We start from the raw sequence: 18,945 nt of genomic DNA on the forward strand, positions 1-18,945 counted from the left end.
GCCCTGGGCTGTGAATCCTTGGACTTTATCCCTGAGGTGCAGCCATAACTGCACCACTGTTGATGTTTAAACACAGGGAACTGTATCTGGTCTGCTCCAGTGGATGCTTCCAGGCTGGCCTTTTATTGTGCAATTGCCCTCCTCAAAGATGTAATTTTACAAGGGATACAGGCGATGATATCTCCCATTTGTAACCTTCCCATGTCCCCCCACTGCTTCTTCTGTTAGGGCGCAATCCTATGTGTGTTTAAACCGAAATAAGCCCTGAAACCCCCAGCATTCTGGGAGTTGTAGAACTTTTTTTCTGTCTAAACATGCATAGGATTGCGCCCTTAAGCAGGGAAACACGGAATGGCCCCTAGGAGCTGTCCATATGGAAGTACCTAGAGACTCCCATACGGTTTAGTTGTACTTCTGGTTTCAAACAGTAGGTGTCGCCTTCCCCATATGCATAGAACAGAACCAGTCCAGAAACTAGGAAAGAAGAATCCCAGCACCATATAATTATTTTGTCAAATTCCAATTTAAACCTTTGGGGTTTCACTCTGTGTAGCTTGATAACATGACCAGGGACTAGATAAATCTGAATTCCTAAATAAGTGTTTTTTTTGTCCCACAATATGGATGACGACCATAGCTTTGCATATTGCTGCTATTGTGAAGGAATGCAGAAAAAGGGCAGAATGTGGTACAGGGTACAGAATCCAGTATCAGTTCCTTTAGGTGCTTGGTTTTCATTTAAACACACACACACACACACACACACACACACTATAAAGTTCTACCACTGAATATCCATATCCCTGCTCAAGACTAGCAAAACCAGAACAAATCATGCAAATTCGTGAAGACTGCAGAAGAAATCAAATTGGTGCAAATTTGCCTACTTTAGATGCTCTTGTTGGAGCAGAATTGTCAGGGATTTTCTTTTATTTTTAGTATACAAATACAGATGTGAAGATCTCTTGGTAAGATTAACTGGACCAGAATCAGTTGCTGCCATTCCACTGTGAAAAGAAAAGAAGACTGTATCAACTTTATAGCAGCAGCAGCAGATCTACAATTTCTAGGCACTGTATATAAACAGCCTATATCACAGGTTTACAATCTAGGATAAAGACAAGACACACTGCAGAGGAAGGGAAGTAAAAGGGGAAGAGTGTCAATTGGGATAAGCCAGGGTGAAGAAATGTGTTTTAAGGAGACACTTGAATGTAAAACAGTTGAAAGAGTCAAATTTCTGGTGTTGGGACAGTTCTTTGATAGAGAGCTATATGGAAAAAGGGAGGGGACTGAAGCAAGGAATAGAAGGAGTAATCTTAGACTGGATAAGAATATTGGTACCTGTGTAGAGCGAAGGACCTTAAAGAAATATACAGGGCTGCATTCAACTGTGTCCCTCTCTCCCAGAAGGTTCTTTGATCCAGCAGGTTGAAGGGTGAGAGAAGGTGATTTTTGCTGATCCCCCTTCCCTCGACACCCCCCCCCCCCAATTTGCTCCAGAGGGCTGGGCAAACAGCATGGGAGGCATTGTGGCAGGTGCCGAAGAACAGAGAAATTTGTGAAAAATTGCTTCCCTCCCGTTTCTGTTCATGGAAGCCTCTGCTGGATCAAAGAGCCACCCATGGATGGAGGGACACAACTGGATACAACCCACAGATACGGAGAAAGAAAAGAAGATATAGAGGAACAAGTCCATGGGGCCATTTGAAAGAAGCTTACAAGAAGTTTAAAGTGAAGAGGAAAAGTCAGGGGAAGCAAAGAAGTAATTTGATTGAAATTACATTTGCAGAACACATGATCAGAGTTCAGCAAAAAGATAAAAGTGGCAGTGATGCAGTATAATTTTGTATCTCTCACCCAGGAGATATATTCTGGGGGAAGTCAAAAGATGCTGATTGAAATTGCAATCTGGCACTTAGGGGTAGGTGATCCAACTTGTGCCTTTAAAACAGGGGTGGGGGACCACTTTCAGCCAGAGAGCCAAATTCCATTTCGGAGAAGTTCTTGGGGGCACCAGCAGTGGGCAGGGCCAAAGGTAAAGGGGGCAGGGCCAAAAATATAAAACATGCCAGTGTATTGTAGCTACAGTTCTTACTGCCAGGAACTAAGCCTTAGGAGAGGCATTTCAACCTTTTGGAAACACAAGTGTCCCTACTTGTGAGTAAATTTAATGGTAGAAATGCATGTCATTTGCTGTTCTATGCAACAACATTGAAGGTTGAGATTTATAGCTTAATGATATATTGGCTACCCTAGGATGGATGTGGATCCCTAATCTGGGACACCACTAGGATAAAGTACAGGTTCTACTGGCTGTTCCTATTCTGTCTCGTATTTTCGGAGAAAAGGAATTAGCCAAGAAAAAAACAACTCTGAGCAAGCTGATCAGAGTTGATCCAAGTAAAAGGGGAATTATTGTTGTTCATACTAAAGTCCCATGCATGATGACAGTATTTCTCAAACATTTTACATAGAGAAATATTTTCAGTAGTGGGTCCTGATCCACATGTGGGAACCATCTCCTGACACTGAGAGTTAAGTCCTTCCCTCACTCCTTTTGCTCCCACTGTTGGAAGTTTGGTGACCTAGACAACTTGACTATTTGTTCTGCTAGCTCCTGATCTACCACAGAGGAATCATAGCTTTGTAAGGAAAACTCACTTTGTCTATTCTCAGCTTTTCTAAGACCACAGTGGCTAATTCCTAAAACCTCCGATTTATCATAAAATGCTCCCTTTATCTCAAATCCTCCCAGAGTGCATTTCTTAGTGAATCTATATTGTTTCAGCCTAAACAGCTGAGAATCTATCTTGTCATAACAATGCTAAAAATATACTGAAAAGAGAAAATCCCCAAGTCATCCAGTTCCTTATTGGCATTTGTGAAATGCCTTATTGGCATTCTGAATGTAGCATACAGCACTTAAATTTGCCATAGTGCTTATAGTTCAAATGCTGTGCTATAAAATAATCTCAAAATATGTAGATATCTGCAATTCTGCTAGGACATTATATACACGTATTGAACATTAAAAAAAATAATAATTGGATGTCATAGTGGACTTCAAAATTGCAATCTAGTCTTTTATACTCCTTCCTGCCCAGGAAGAACCAATAGCCAGCCTGGTGGGTAGAGCCCAACCAGATCTAGAATGTTCTTTCTTGAGAGGCTACAGATAGTGGTCAGTAGCTCTTGAAAGAAGGTTCTTTCCTGAGAGCCTTCAGGTATACAACTCACCAGATGGGATAGTGGTCAGCAGTGTCTGACAAACCAATAGCTAAAGATACTGGTTCACACAATCCCCACAGCCCACCATGGTTTAAATAAGCCACGGTGGGTTGTAATGTGTGCCAGTGGCCACTGTGAATATTCAAACCATGGTGGGCATGTGCCACGGCTTATCATGATGCGTGAACCTGGTGAGGGTGGGTTGTTGCTGTGGTTAACAAATACCCAATACCCATGGGCTGTTTTTGGGTTGTGGGTGGTTTGTTAACCACAGCAACAAACCACTCTGCACCAGGTTCAGACATCACAATAAGCTGTGGCAACTGCCCACCTAGGCTTGAATATTCACAATGGCTGCTGGCATGCACCGCCAACCACTATGGCTTAAATATGCCACAATGGTCTCCAGCGATCATGCAAACTGGACTTTGTTGGTGGGCACTGATAGCTAGATGTTTATTACTTAAATGAACACCACTGATGGCTTTAGGTGGTTAGTGGCTAATAGTTCCTGGGCACCACACCTATTCAAGCAAAGGATGGAGAACAACAGTTTGGCAGTTAATATGTAATCAGATAAGGAGACAGAAGTCTGAAAACTCTGAGTTTTGCAGCTGGATGATAAGAAGCAGGGGGAAGGAGGGGAAGCTGTTTGCTTTTGGCTAACAATTCAGTATTTCTCAATAAGGACACTGTATCAGAGCACTTCTCCACACCACACAGGAAGCTTCATATGACGAGATTCTGAAACAATTGTAAGAGGCTGTTTCTGCTTTGTCTTCAGAATAATATGGAACAGCAGTCATCCCATAGCAACTTGTAGGGCCAATTGGTTATTTCTTTATTTCTTTATTTAATAAACATCATAGTAAAATTCTCAAAACAGCTTACCAGAGTAAAAAATATACTATATAATAAACAAAACAGTCTAAAAACAGCCCAAAAACAGCCCGTAAAACAAGACAGTAAAACTGCAGCCAAGAAGTATAATTCGTGCCTGCAGAGAACAGTCCAATGTCTTTCTCATGCGAGAGAGAGAGGAAAAAACCTCTTTAAAAGCCCAGTTTTTACTAAATGACAAACTGAGTTGTGATGGTTTCATGTGAAAACACAGTCTGTGGCTAATGGTATTTAATACTGGAATTCTGCGACATGCAACCCATTCTATGAAAAATAGCATATTTGCTGAATTCCAGCTATTTTCAATTCTGCCTTTTCCTTCTCTAAGGGAGAAATCCTATGGCTGCTAGTCAGCAACTAGACGGCCATAGGATATCTGGTTTTCTGGGAACTGACCTCGGAGCCCACGCTCCAAGGTTGGTTCCCAAAGAACCGACCTTCTCCCCTTTTCACGCTGCCTTGCAGGCAGTGCGGAACAGCCCCAAGTTTGTGCTCAGAAGAGGAGCATGGAGCAGCCAAAACAGGGCATTCCAGGGGGCGTTCCGGGGCAGGGAAGGTGGAAATGCTGGTACAACACATCCTATGTGCTTTCTGGCAGCTTCCTCCCCTGCTCCCACAGCTAGACAGCTGAAATTGGCTGTCTAGCCACAAATGCAGGGCAGGAGAAGTGTGGAGGGAACGATCCCCTCTGTGCTTCTCCTGCCCTGCACTGGATAGGTGGTTGCCTCTGAGTTCGGAGGTGGCCGCCTATCCCCATAGGATTGCGCCCTAAGTAATACAACTTTATATGAAAAATAGAATATTTGCCAAATCTCAGCTATTCTCTACTTTGCCTTTTATTTCTTTAAGTAATACAGCTTTATCAACACAAGCTAGGCTAGGCATTTGAAAAACATTTGGTCCTACCTAGTTCTGGCTGAAAGCAAGTCAAGTGGCTTAAGATATAAAGCCCTTCAAGCTCCGAAGTCCATACTAACTATACTGAGTGAAGGCCACATCCTGTGAAATGCTGAGTAAGCGTGAGCCTTGCTCTGTGTTAGGAGTGCATGCTTGGCATATATAAGGTCAAAGTTCAATTCCTTATGTCTCAAGTAAAAAAGAATAGCAGACAGCAGAGATTCAAAAAGCTTCTGCTTGAGAGCTTGGTGTTTTCTGCAGCCAGTCGGAGAAGGAAGTACTGGGTGAGATGGATCGACAATATGCTCAGCATAAGCAAAATTCTTGGATCAGCTCCTGCAAATAGAGAAATTTTACTCTAATGAAAGTATTGTGAGCAAGTGCACCGGACACTTCCTTTACAAACCTCAGTGGATGTGATTAGCAAGCCACTTCCTGCAAGAACTGCTGTTCATTTAGCTATACCAAAAAGCAAGCTAGGAGTGAAAGGACAACACATATACAGACTATTTTCTTTTCAATGTTGATCTGCATTTCGATATGTAAATGGGTACGATTTCTTGGATAGAGTTCACCAGGAGCATATTTGGAATAAAATAAATAAATAAATAAATAAATAAATCTAAGTTTGACCTCTAAGCCATGGAAGATTATACAGATTTTCCTTTGCACTGTACAAGATCTGTATGAAATGTTACTGGATTAGACGGCTATTCTGTCCTGTTTTGATCTCTCATCTTAATTTGTCTAAGAACTGCTTTAGAGGGTTACTTATTTCCCCCCTACTATTCCGTCCAAGGGGAATGGGAAGAATCTGTTTGCCCCAGTGATATCAAAAAGCTATCAGTCCTGTGAAATCAAAAGCTCTTATGGTATCAAAAAGCAAAAAGTTCCCATGCAGTGTCTTGCCTTGTCCTAAAATCCAAGCCAGCTACTTAAGCAGAGTCTAAATACTTTGGTACAGAAAACCTTAAAAGTAGCAGCTTTTGGCTTCATGTTACCCTGCTCTGCAGGTTTTGGGGGCCACTACAGAAATTGAAATGAAAGAACAAAACATTGGAGTGGTTTTAATTTTGTACTAAGCAGTGAATGATTAGCTATTAGGCCCTGGCCAAACTGGAGAGCCCTGCTGCATGTCAGTGGTCTGAGTGCTACAGTACAGAGAGCGAATTCTGTCCTGCCGGGCCCTGAGCACCTGCAACTGGGTAGGCTGGGCCTGGCTCAGCTGAGTCAAACTTTAAATGATGGCACAAGGAGAGTGCTCCTGGGTATTAGAATCCCTCTTCTCTCCGCATGCTGTGACCCCTCCCAAATCCCCCCCCACAGCTTTCCCCCCTAAGCTTAATTCCCACTCGGGGTGAGGTGATTTTCAAAGAGGTCACAGCTGGGGAGAGAAGGGTTAAGCCCCTCCCTCCACACTGCAACCCACTTGAAAATGATTACTACCACCACCACACACACACAGCCATTAAGCTTAAAAAAAAAAAAAAACTTTTCTGTTTTTGCCAATTGAAGCTCGAGCTAGAAGGGGAGAGAGAAAATGGGGTGGCAGAGCCAGAGCAAGAAGGGGTTGTTAGGAAAAGAGAAGAGGGAGTGACCTTACCCACTACTGGCTCTGGCCCCGCCCACTTTTGGCTTCAGCCCACCCCGGCAAAAAGTCTCCTAGAAACGATCCACAAGGATCATCTTTTTTTTCCCTGCCTAAATCTGATTATGAATATGAGAAGATTGACTCTCTCGTTAGTAACTAAGATATATGAAGCCTTTTATATAAAGCCAATATATAAATGCTAAGTGTTGTCTAAAGCCAATATGTGAATGCTAAGTGTTGTTATTATTTGTTAGTATTAGCAAACATAATTAAAGCTTGAGAGTCAGTTCCAATGTCTCCTCCAGCACCAAGGACAGAGATTTGAGAGCACTGGGGGATGAGGGGAGTCCTAGTTCTTCAATATACATTTGGAATGTGTCGTGACCAGGTTAACAGTGTACAACTGGATGTACAATGGCACTAGCCTTTGGCTGAAGGGAACCCCGTGAAAACATTGATTTAAGAAACATTTCTAAAAGGTAAGCCTTTTAATTAAATAAATTAATTAAATATTAAATAATTTTAGTTGACCAATTGTCTGCTTTTTAATTTTTGATTGATTACATGTAAATACATTTTCCTAGTGCCTCAAAATACATGTGATATGAGAGAAATCTGAGATATTTTATGGTATTTATATAAAACATTTGCACACCACCCTTCATCTAATAGATTCCAGGATAATGAACAGCAAATATCTCATAAAACACATTCATAATTTTATCTTTATAGAAATTATATCCCACCATTTTAGTGGCTGTGCATCACACAGAGCAGCTGATAATAATTTAAAACCACAATATAAAATAAAATCATATGTTCAATTAAAAAATGTGATACAGATATGGAGAAAGACGTTGCCATGGTCCTGTAGCCACTCCATGATTTTCCCCAGCTTTGCCTGTGTTTTTTCACAAGGAAAATCTGTTAATGTTTTCTGCACGCAATAGTATCACAAAGAACCACTGGCATGATCCCTGTTCTACCACTGAACTACGGTCCTAACCTGATGTGGATAGGTAGAATCAGGCTGCCATTTTCCTGCTGCATAGCAAGTTTGCACAACACTTTTCTCTGCTTTGTAAGAAGGTTGTCACCCAGGAGGTTTGAGATGGAAAAAAAAGAAATCCCCAGCATAGGTAATACAGTTTGTAGTCAAGGTAGGAATTCTGAATATCATCTAATATATGAGCTGAGCTGATGCCTCTCAATGGGAGCAAATTGCTTCCACAATGTGTTTCCCTTTTGGCTTCAGAGTCCTACTGAGAATGCATTAATTTTCATCAACCATAGTTCTGCCAACCTCATGTTAATAACTCTTTCAAAGTGACTTGTACCACTAATACCGTTTTAGGGGTCTCTTTCAGCATCTTTGCCATAATCTTATGAAAGACATGCCTAGCAGGTAGAAAAGAACCGACTGTCTCCAACTGGGCAGCCACTTGTTTTTCTTCATGATTTGCAACAAAAGAGCAATATGGAGAACCTTTTAGAAGTCTCTGTGTGTGTGCTCCCAGCAAAGGAAGGCTCTGCCAAACAGAAACAGGGCACAACTCAAAATGCCTTGGCACCTTGTTGGCAATTAAATTATACTTCAGTCAAAATTTATGAGCCTTCCCCAAATGCTTTATAGCTAAGATACGCTGGGAGCTTCAAAGTTTCCCTTGATTTAAGTAAAACTAACTGATGACATCGTTAATTGCATTTATTTGTTTATTGTCATTTATGCTGCAGTCCTCTACACCAGCCTCCCCAACCTGGTGTCCTCCAGATGTTTTGGACTACAATGCCCAGCATCCTCAGCCAGGCATCTGGATGGCACCAGGTTGAGGCTGCTATACACACTTGCTAGGGTGTAAGAAAGAAGTGGGACTTCTTTCTGTGTAAACAAATATAGGATTGCAGTGTTAAAGATATTATTCTCTGGCCTTGGGAAAAAATCCCACTCCATCCTAATTTTAATTGTTTTCCGAAAATTGTTCAAACATCAGGCTGCTTTTAAGCAATAATAAGCAATCTAACTAATGGGGGGTATGCACTCTTCTCATTAGAACAGGGGTGGGCAATTTGTGGCCCTCGAGATGTTTGACAACTCCCATCATTTCTTGCAATTGACTATGCTGATTATGGCTTATGGGTGTCACAGGGCAAAACACATGGAGGGCCACAAATTGCCTACCCCTGAATTAGAGGCAGCATACAATCTGCTGGCAATCAGGTCCAGCCATCTTGATGCATTGTACCCAGTGCTTGTGTGTGTGTGTGTGTGTGTGTGTGTGTGTGTAGCTGCTCATGGTTCAAAAGCCCAATGCCACACTCTTAGGGTACAATCCTATGCATATTTAGACAGAAAAAAGGCCTACATCTCCCAGCATTCCCCAGCCAGCCACGCACAGAATTGTACCCTTGAAGTTTCACACAGAGACAAGCCATAGAGTAGGTAAAGAACATCCTACTCAATTTCCAAACTGGACAGCACCTGTGGATGCACCTCAAAGGCTCTGTAAGCTTGGGTTTCTGCATGCTTACTTTCCTATGGATAAAACGGGAGTATCCTCCTTCTGAGAGATGTTTGGTCCCTTACGTATCCAGGCAGAGTGTCTCACTTGACCAAAGCCTCACTAGACGCTCAAGAGAGAAGAAGCAGGACGCCTCAGACCTGGGGTCTTGACTCCTAAGGCAAAATGGAATGTGGTAAGAAGGGGACCCCCATATATAGGACCCAGAAAATTCTGCTGGCAATATGTGCAGCACAGATTGGCCTCTACAATTTATTTGAAAAGTGAGAATGGAATTGAAATGTTTGTGAAATAAACCTTCCAGAATTCAAATAAAAAACAAAACACATTATTGTCCTGCTGTCAAAAGATATGAAGTTGTGGAACAGGACTATTATCTCTACTCTCTTGTATTCCAAATGAGGGGGAACCTTTTAAATGAAAAACTTCTGACAATCTTAGATGGCAATGGGTTTATAATAATGCACTGCACAATAATACTACTTATATTAATTTGACCAGCAGCATCTGTTCTATTATATTCTTGGTATACATGGATCACTTTTTGGCAATGAAAATTATAGGCCCCCATTCCCATCTAGATCAGGACAACAGTGGGGGAGGGGGGCAAAGTGATAAAGCCCCTCTATTCTCCACCCTACATACCTATCCAGATCAGCCCCTCTGTACTTAAGAGTAACAAAGAAAGAAAGATGTAGCTGCTAGCTATGTCTTCAAATGTGTAGCTTGGCCCTTAGAGTAACGTATTCAGAAATATTTAGTGGTTCAGTCTTCCCAAAACTGTACCACTTCAGAATACAGGAGGGAAAGTTCCTCCACATTAAAACAAAAACAAAAAAAACCCCACACAGCAAGCACCACCTAGAAATCTTGCATTTCAGATAGCTGGGTTAAATACATGCATGCACACACGAATACATTATTATATTCATATGCCATTTAACTTCCATGATGGAACTCAAGTCAGTATACACAGAATTCCTAGATAGTCCCCCATCCACACACTGACCAGAAACAAAGCTGCTTAGCTCCAGCAAAGTGCCTGTATCATGTACCTTCAAGCTACATTCTTCTTGTTGAAGTATTAGTTTTATAAATGCTGGTTTTGTTTTTTGTTTTTCATATTGGGAAACATTCAAACATACAGTGTTTCACTTGTGTTTTGAAGTAGTGCAGTCTGAAAAGGGGATGACATCTCTGAAGGCGGAATTTGGCTTGAACACCTTATGTGCGTGACATCTGTTTAACCTTCATAGAGAAGAGACTTCTGTGATATTCTGGCTTGAATAATAATGTTGTTTCCCATCCCTAGAGGGTAAGGGCATCTTTTCCATTCATGACACTAACAATGCCTTTGAGCCTCTCTTGTGCTATTTCTGGACATGTGACAATGTTTTTTTAAAAGCAGGATTAGAAAACAAAAGATAAATGGACATTCTAGTCACTATGGATTTCATATTCAGGCAGGCATTTGGGGTGGGTTAGGGTATTTTTTTAAAAAAAAAATTATGGTAAAATTTTATTGTTTTAAATTGTTTTATGGTGGGTTGTACATCGCCCAGAGTGGCTGGGTGACCAGTCAGATGGGCGATTAATAAATTTAATAAATAAATATTTTCATAAAAGATATGGAGTAAAAGCATTTTGAGCATCATATGCACAATATTTATTTACTTATTACACTTGTATCCCACCTTTCCTCCAATGGGCTCAAGGTAGTGTACATGGTTCTACCCCAACATCATTTTATCCTCACAGCAGCCCTGCAAAGTTGGTAGGTAGTTGGTGACTGCCCCAAGGTAACCCAGTGAGCTTTCTGGCTGGGTGGGGATATTGAACCAGGTCTCCGTAGTCCTACTCCTGCACACTAGCCACTACGCTACAAGAAATACTGTAAATGGCTTTATTTTGGTACATGCTTATAATGGGGAATTTTACAAATCAGAATTACAGAGTACTCTCAGGGATAAAAGAGAAACAGGAGGCCACCACACCACCACATGGATAGAATCACAACAGTAACATCCCGCACTGCAGTTGTCTTGTTTGGTTGCTGGTACAATCTTGTAATGGCAAGCAACTACCTTCTCTAGGCGACAATGGTCACCCCATTCCTTGTAAGCTTCACTGTGCCCTTTCTCTGCAGCTTTTGTTGTGTGCAGTCAAACCTTGAGAGATTAACCTCCAGAAAAACTTTCGGGATTACTTAAAATTAATTATCAATAACCTAAATTTGCTTTCTCCAAATGCTGCCCAAAGAAGAACACAAACAATAAACTGGATTCTTTTCTCCCTCAACTGTCTCGGTACCTAAAAGGGCATATTCCCAGGTTCAGGGCTGCTGACAGGCCCTTCTGACTCAGATGCTAGGGGAATCCCATACAAGGGGCTATGATTCCTTGGCGTCTGACAGCCCCTCTGAGCTGAAGGCCCCATACAATGGGCTTACTGGTAACCTTGCCCAGGTTGATTCCATGGGCGCAATTAGATACAAGTATCTGTGAATGTTCACATAGGTTACTAGCAAAGGGTTCTTTGGGCTGGGGTGCTGAATAATAATATAATAATAATAATGCCTGTGAACATTTGGCAAATGCTTTCCTATCACTGCTTTGGAACCACAAGACCCCCCACACATCTGGGGCTCCCGGAGGAGAGCACAAGGAGGAATGGGAAGGAATCACACACAAAGTTCACACACATACCACTAAACTATGGTTTTACATTACGTGCAAGCCGGACTAGTGACTCACTGGCCCTCACTGAGCTTTCATAGCTGATAGGGGATTTGAACCAGAGTCTCCAGAGTCTTAATCCGACACTCTAATATGCCACACTGGCTCTCTGAAACATGAACTTACATTCTGCTTAGTATGCAGCTATTAAAACACAGAAGATATGCCAGAAAAAGGGACAATCCTACATGTGCCATTGGGCACCTTTCATTTTAGAAATTAGATGAAATGGCTAGCATGCAGGGCATGGATATAAAATCCCAAGTGCAAGGCCAGCCCTCCCATTAGGCAGAGTGAGATGGCTGCCTCAGGCAGCAGATCCTGGGGGCAGGGACCGGTGCCGAGATGTTGAAGGACCCAGCTGTATGTGCTCCGTGACTTGCCATGCAGCCGCTATGCTAGCCTGTTGCTCTCAGTTGTGGTGGAGGATGCTGTCCTATCCCCAGTGTCCAAGTAAGATTCAATTGCCAGTCCAGTAGCATGCACATGAAATGGGGTGGAGGTGAGGGGGTGGGGAGAAACTATCTTGTCCTTCACATCAGGCAGCAAAAAGTCTTGAGCTGGCCCTGTCCAGGTGTAATCCCCTCCCAGCAACCAAGACAGCAGAGGTCTGTTGGTATCCAACCCAGTGCCTCTGCACCTTGGATAGCGCCTCTAGAGTTCTGGCTGAAACCCGGAGCGGATTAACCACCCCACTGACATCGGAGCCCCAACCTCCACTGATAAAAAGTGATGCATTCTGGAGAAGAATTCTACTCCTGTGACTTCAGAGGCTGACAATTCCTCTGCACTGTGCTAGTTGGGTACTGACAGTTCTTGTTTACTTTTTATCACTTTTGGTTTGTAGTGGAATATCTGAGGTGCGCTGCGGCTTGTGTTATGCAACTGCATCTTTTTTATTACTGGGGAAATGTGTGCTTTTTGTTTTAAGTGCACACCTAAACATGTAAAGTGTGTATGTGCCAGACAGATCTATCACATGGGTACATATGCCAAGAGGATGGGATTGGCTGACTCTGTAGCAACAGACGTGGCTTTCTAATGTGTGTACTGCAGTCGCAAAAACGAAGAACATAAGAAGAGCTGTGCTGGAATAGACCAAAAACTACTCCAGCATTCTGCTCCCAAAGTGGCCAATCAGATGTCCCAATAGGAAGCCCACAAGCATGAGGGCAATAGCACCCTCCTGCCTGTATACCCTGGTAACTGGTATACAGATCTGATACTGAAGGTAATATGAAATGTATTATTACATTTCTATCCCACCTTTTTTCCTCCTTAAGGAACCCAAGGCAGAGTACATGGTCGTCCTCCTCCATTTTATCCTCACAACAACAACCCTGTGAGGTGGGTTGGGCTGAGAGTCTGTGACTGGCCCAAAGTCACCCAGTGAGCTTCATGGCTGAGTGGGACTAGAACCCAGTTCTCCTGGCTCCCAGCCCAACACTCTAGCCACTACACCACACTGGCTCTCACTGACAGCTATAGAGCTGTCGTGACTAGTAGCCATTGCTCGCTTTATCTTCCGTGGATTTGTCTAACCCCCTTTTAAAGTCGCCCAAGTTGCTGGATATCACTCCATCTTTTTGGAAGCAAATTCCATAGTTTCACTGTGCGCTGTGGCTGCCTTGTCTGTCCTGATACTATCTACCACTCAGCTTCATGAGACTGGATTTTAGTATTATGAGAGAGGGAGAAACATGCGCCGTAGCCACTCGCTCCACATCATGCATATTTTTATACACATATATATAATTGTATACACACACACACACACATACAAATTTCATACACCTATACTTTATACACCCATGCCCTGCTCGCCTTTTCTCTACGCGAAAAAGCCCCAGACGTTGCCACCTCTCCACACAGAGGCGCTGGCTGCTCCAGCCTTTGGTCCTCTTGGCTTGCCTTCCACGCCCTTCTCCCAGCTCTGCGATGCCCTTCCGGAGGCGCGGAACCTTGCGCTAAGGCCGGGCATTTGACCGCTGCAATCCTACGCCGCGTTGGACGCGCCGGCCTACCCTACTGCGTAGGATCGGGCTGGAAAGCGGCGCCTTCTCTTCGAACGCGGCAGCGGCGGATCCCTGGGAAGCCCTCCGCGCCCCCTGCTCTTTCCGCCGCTCCGCGCGCGCGCGCCCGGCCGCGCGCTCCCCGTCTCCCTGCGCCGCGGCGGGCCTTCTAAGTGGGCGGGGGGGCGCGCGCGTGCGCGCGCGGGGGACCCTGGAGCCCTATTATGTCTGCATGCACGGGGGCGGCACGCGCGCGCCTCCATCCCCTGCGCCTCGGCGGCAGGCTCGACGCTTCGCCTCCTGTCGGAGGAGCCGGCGCAGCAGGGGCGGGCGGCTGAAGATAAGCGCCTCTGCCGCGGGAGCGCCTCGAGCGGCGCCCTTGCGCCTTGGAGCAGGGAGCGCCAGCCAGTCCGCGCCGCCGCCGCCACCTCAGTCACTGCAGTGAGTTTGCTGCAGTCCCCCCCTCAAGCTGCCCTCTCGCTTCAGGCCGCCCATGCTGCAGCCGGCTCCGGCAGGCATGCTCACCTTTTTCCTCGTGTCTGGTGGCTCCCTCTGGCTCCTCTCGGGTAAGTCGCCCGCTTCCTCCCCTCCCGCCCCAGATGCTGCTCCCTCAGTTTCCTGCCACCCCTTTTTGCAAATCGTGCTTTCCATAGCCGTGCTGCATTTCGAGTCTTTTCCTGTCTTTCTTTTGAAAGCTTTGGTTGGAGGCATTATTTATGTATGCAAGGGGCTCTTTTCGACATGACCTCAACGCAACCCCCCCCCCCCGCCGCCATTTCAGCACACTCGCTGCTTCTCTTGGATTCCTCCCCCCCCCCTTCTTCTTCTTCTTCTTCTCCTTCTTCTTCCTGGAATTAGCACAACAAGGTCGTTTGAACTACCTTTCAAGAAGAAGCAGGACAAAAAGGAAAGGAAAGCCCAAGCAAGGGGCTGGGATGTTTTTAAAAGGAGGCAGGCATTGTTGATGTGATCTCTTTGCAATGTTGGGCCCTCTGTAGAGGAATTTTGAAACGCTCTGCACTGCTATGCGAAGATGAGCTGCCTTTTAAAAGACTGAGAGGCAGGCACTGAAATGAAAAGATTACATAATTTTTCTCCAGAGATTTTGCTGACTTATTCATTTGGACTGGACGCTGCTGATGCTTAGTTCGGTCAAGATACTCTCCCCTTTGATGCTAAACTAAGAATGTGTATGGAGGATATGGATGTGTATGGGGGGGGGGGGGAATCTGCTCCGTATTGCTATTGCATGCCGTAATGATGGTCAATTAAAGATTATTGGGACCATTTCGGTTTTAAATGGTGTAAACTACTGTAATGATTTGAAATAGAACACTTTGGAGGTGGGGGAAGGAAAGGGAGACCCTTATGAATCTATAAGTAGTGTCGTTCATTTGTAGGTTTAGATCAGCTTTTGGGGGTGAGGGGAAGATCTTGGAGAAAGATGTACCAGCTGTGTATTTTGTCATGAACAGAGAAGCATCTATCATTCGCAGGGACTGGATTCATTTTCCTGCGCTAAAATAAATAGATGGCTTCTAATACTAAGTTCACGCTCCTCTTGAAATATGTAGGAGGCAGCTCCCTGTTACAACACTGGGGACACCCGCTGTCTCTGATGCATGCAAAGCTAGAGAAAGGCTCTGGGTATGCCAGTATATTCCTTGTTGGCTGGCCTTGTCAGAGGTGTGAACCATATCATTGGCTATCAAATGTCCTTTGTCATGGCAGACATCCAGTGGCACTATAAAAATAGAAAAATAAGTAGGGTGGGTGGAGGAAAAGGTGAAAATAGTGCATTATTTCTTTAAAAAGAGTAAATGGGGGGCATGTGCATTCCTGGAGTTCTGCCATCTGCCCTGGAAGTTCTGTTGTTTAATCCTAAATGTGTGGGTCTAGCATTGATCCCGCTCATGGCTGAAGCACTTTGCAGGCACTCAAAGGCATATTTCTTTTACTTTACGCATTCCAGTTCTAGTAAAAACAGAGTCTAGGACTGAACCCTGACCACCAGGCCCTCTTGTGGAGTCTGTAGGGAGAAGACTCTGTTTCATATAGCTGAACTATTGATGTGGGAGAAAGAGCTGCAAATCCAGTCAAAAGAGACTCACCCCACCTCCTTCACCATCTGTGCAGAGTTCTTTCACTTGGCCTACCTGTATTGGTCACATCAGGTGGTGGAAGGAGCAAAGCGTCAAGAGTAGGGCCTGAAACCAATGCACTAAGGCAGGATAGCTTTAAGAAGAGGATTATTACTGAGAAGAAAAAAGTTTTCAGAAGCATATTATTGCTTTTGTTTCATATAGAATTTTTCAGGAAATAAAGTATTTGCTTTCATCCCATTTACTCTCATAGAGTGATCAGGGATATCCCTCACAATGCGAGACACTTGAAATACATGCTTGAGAACGTGAACCCTACTTCATGACTATGTGATGAGGCACCAGCAAGGAGGAAATAAAATACAGCTTCTAGATCAAATCATTATTACTTCAAGGGATGGGATGGATGAGAGCTGCATGTTTATCTATAGAAATGAGTCTGTGATGTCAGTACCCCCAATGTATTCTGGTTTTATGCATGTGCAGGCACACATCCAGAGATCTAAAACTATCCGATTATCCTAAAGTAAATGTTTGCCCAGTCATGCTATGCCATATTCACTTTCTGAACAGCGTAGTCAGGCTTTCTAAGTCCTCAATAATTGATCATCTGTAGTTAAGCAGAGAGCAGTTCTTGGACTCCTTCCTTCCTTTCTTTTAACATGGTTGCATGAACATTTCCCCTTTTTCCATTTCATGGGTAGCCAACTTGTATAACTGATCCTGAACTGTTTTGTTTGTGTTGTCTGTTATTTTGTAATTTTTGTTATACTTTTACAGATAGTTGTTAGGTTTAGATGTGTTTTATTTTTAAGAGATTATAAGCCACCTTGAGCCATTTGTTTTAAAATGGGAAGGCAGGACAAAAAGAATATTTTTAATAAATAATAAAAGCAGTCCATACAAGAGTAGAAGATCCTGTCACCATAGAATAATACTAGGTTAAAACCTCTGCCTCCATTTCCAGCACTAGTGTTCTGCTTACAGGCTTGCATAATGTATGACTGCCAGCCCACCAAACATCCCAGCCTCATACTTATGCCAACCTTCCCCAATGTGTTGCCCTCCAGATGTGTTGGACTGCAACTACCATAATTATGGGACTTGCAGACCATGCTATCCGGAGGGCAACATATTGGAGAAGGGTGCTATAGGCTGCCAAGTGCTTGGCAAACCACCCCCCATTTTTCCATTCCTCAAAAGGCCACAAAACCAGGTATTTACAGAGCCCAGTACACGTTCAATTTAGTTGGCCACAAACTGTACAGGCCTAGATGAGGTCGAAACCATGTTGAGGCACAGGGCACGACATATATACTATAGTATATTTTAAGTATGCCACCTGTCACCCACAAAAGGGGGCTCCAGGGTGGTATAGAAAGATAAGAGGATACAACAATACAAGACAATAAAATTTCACTGATAAAAAGGGAGGGATAAATGCCCCAAACAGAAGGAGAAAACAACTCCTCTTCAACCAGCAAAAACCATACCACAGATTTAAAGAACCCAGTAACATGGCCAGACAAATACAAATGTTCTCACCTGGCACCTAAAAGAATACAATATTGGCACTGGGCAAATTTGACCCTCCAGAGAGCATTCCAGAGTGGAACGCAACCACAGAAAAAGCCTTCTCCTTGAACTTACATTTCTCTTACTGAAGGGCTTGAGTACTATGGGCTTGAGTTGTGGCACACATGCCAAAAAGGCTAGTCACAATCTGTCCAAAGCAGCTTTGTGTTTAGCAATGTTTTCATTTATAGAACTCTGATGCCTAAAAGCCTGCCTGAGCACCAGGGTAGGCCCAAGACATTTTGCTGACTGAGGCAAAGAATAAGGTAATACCGCCATTCCCATTCCATGTACAAAAGCCAACCAGACTGGTAGTTGAATATCACTGGCAACAGGACAGTGTCCTCCACTGCACCTGAAGGCAGCAGGCTAGCGTACTGGGTGCAGGGCAAGCTGCTTAGCACACAGCTCTCTCCTCCAGCAACTTGCTGCCGCCTCCCAGCATATGCCGCCTGAGGCGAGTGCCTCACTCTGCCTAATGGTAGAGCTTCCCCTGTTGAACATCATGCTACTTGAGCTAGAAGACCATTGGCCTAAATGTTGTGTATAACATAGGTCTGCCACCCAAAGAGGCAGCTCCGCCTTAACTTCTCCCCAACTTCGCCACTGACTGCACTGTGTCCTGATGTCATTACATTGTGTTTTTCCAAACCAACACCAGGAGTAGCTAATGATTTGGAATGGGCAAGAGAACACCTAGTGTAATGACATCAGAAGCTGGAGTAACATTATGTTATGGGTGGACAGCCCAGGGTTTCTTATCAAGCATAGTTCTGCCAACAGATGTGATGAAGCTGGTTATAAATTCCTCAGTGGTGAAGGGAAAGCACTGCACAGATGATCACAGTTCCTCTCATCTTTATTATTTCATGTAGTACAGCTCTGGAAAAGAGATTGTTTCATGGATTGGCCCTGGCTTGAATTAAGCCCTGGAGTTTAGCTAGAGTGCTAATAACTTGGTCTGATTTTTATGATATCTGAAACTGGCCCCAGAGAGGGGAAAATACAGCAGCATTAAGGGAACTACTTACATTAAATATTCTTGCTCCCCCTTTTCTTTTTTCTTTTTTTTACCATTTAGCTTTTAGTTCTATTGAAGATTTTGTTCTAAAGCTGAAGAATTGAGTGCCCTTGGGAAAAGGATGATACAGTTTCAGTGTTCCTTTATAGCTGTTATAATGAAAGGAAAAAATAAACTGGAGATTTGTAATATTCCTGTCATAACTTGTGGAGCAATCCTTTGGCTGCTAGACAGTGGCTAGAGGCCACAGGATATCTGGTTTTCCGGGAATTGACCTCCCCTCACTTCTGCGCTGCCTCACAGGCAGCGTGGAACAGCCCCATCATCCGTGCTCACAAGAGGAGTACGGAGTGGCCAAAAAG

General features: G+C 43.9%; 1 protein-coding gene and 1 long non-coding RNA gene across 10 annotated transcripts in view; one reads left to right on the forward strand and one right to left on the reverse strand.

Annotated features, from left to right (window-relative positions):
* Nucleotides 1–322: 322 nt before the first annotated feature.
* LOC146354434 (uncharacterized) lies at nt 323–14,676 on the reverse strand. The gene is made up of 4 exons (XR_014788388.1): nt 13,698–14,676; nt 9,149–9,293; nt 5,038–5,364; nt 323–1,007 (listed from the first exon to the last, which is right to left on the reverse strand). It is a non-coding gene; the product is annotated as an uncharacterized LOC146354434 (long non-coding RNA).
* Nucleotides 13,836–18,945, forward strand: part of ACSL6 (acyl-CoA synthetase long chain family member 6) — a 117,215-nt gene continuing 112,105 nt past the window's right edge. For 3 of the 9 annotated variants that reach the window (XM_084838875.1, XM_084838874.1, XM_084838879.1), the window contains exon 1: nt 14,362–14,451. Coding sequence is in view for 2 of the 9 variants with exons in the window: in XM_084838873.1 (XP_084694999.1) it covers nt 14,379–14,451 (73 nt within the window). In the remaining 7 variants the exon portion in view is untranslated. Of the gene's footprint in view, nt 14,452–18,945 lie in introns of all 9 variants that reach the window. The other 6 variants (XM_084838876.1, XM_084838884.1, XM_084838883.1 and 3 more) reach the window with 4 other exon arrangements.

The sequence above is a fragment of the Heloderma suspectum genome, chromosome 2, assembly GCF_057233095.1.
Source record: "Heloderma suspectum isolate Gila_16-S chromosome 2, 16-S_ref, whole genome shotgun sequence".
Taxonomy (NCBI): Eukaryota; Metazoa; Chordata; class Lepidosauria; order Squamata; family Helodermatidae; genus Heloderma; species Heloderma suspectum.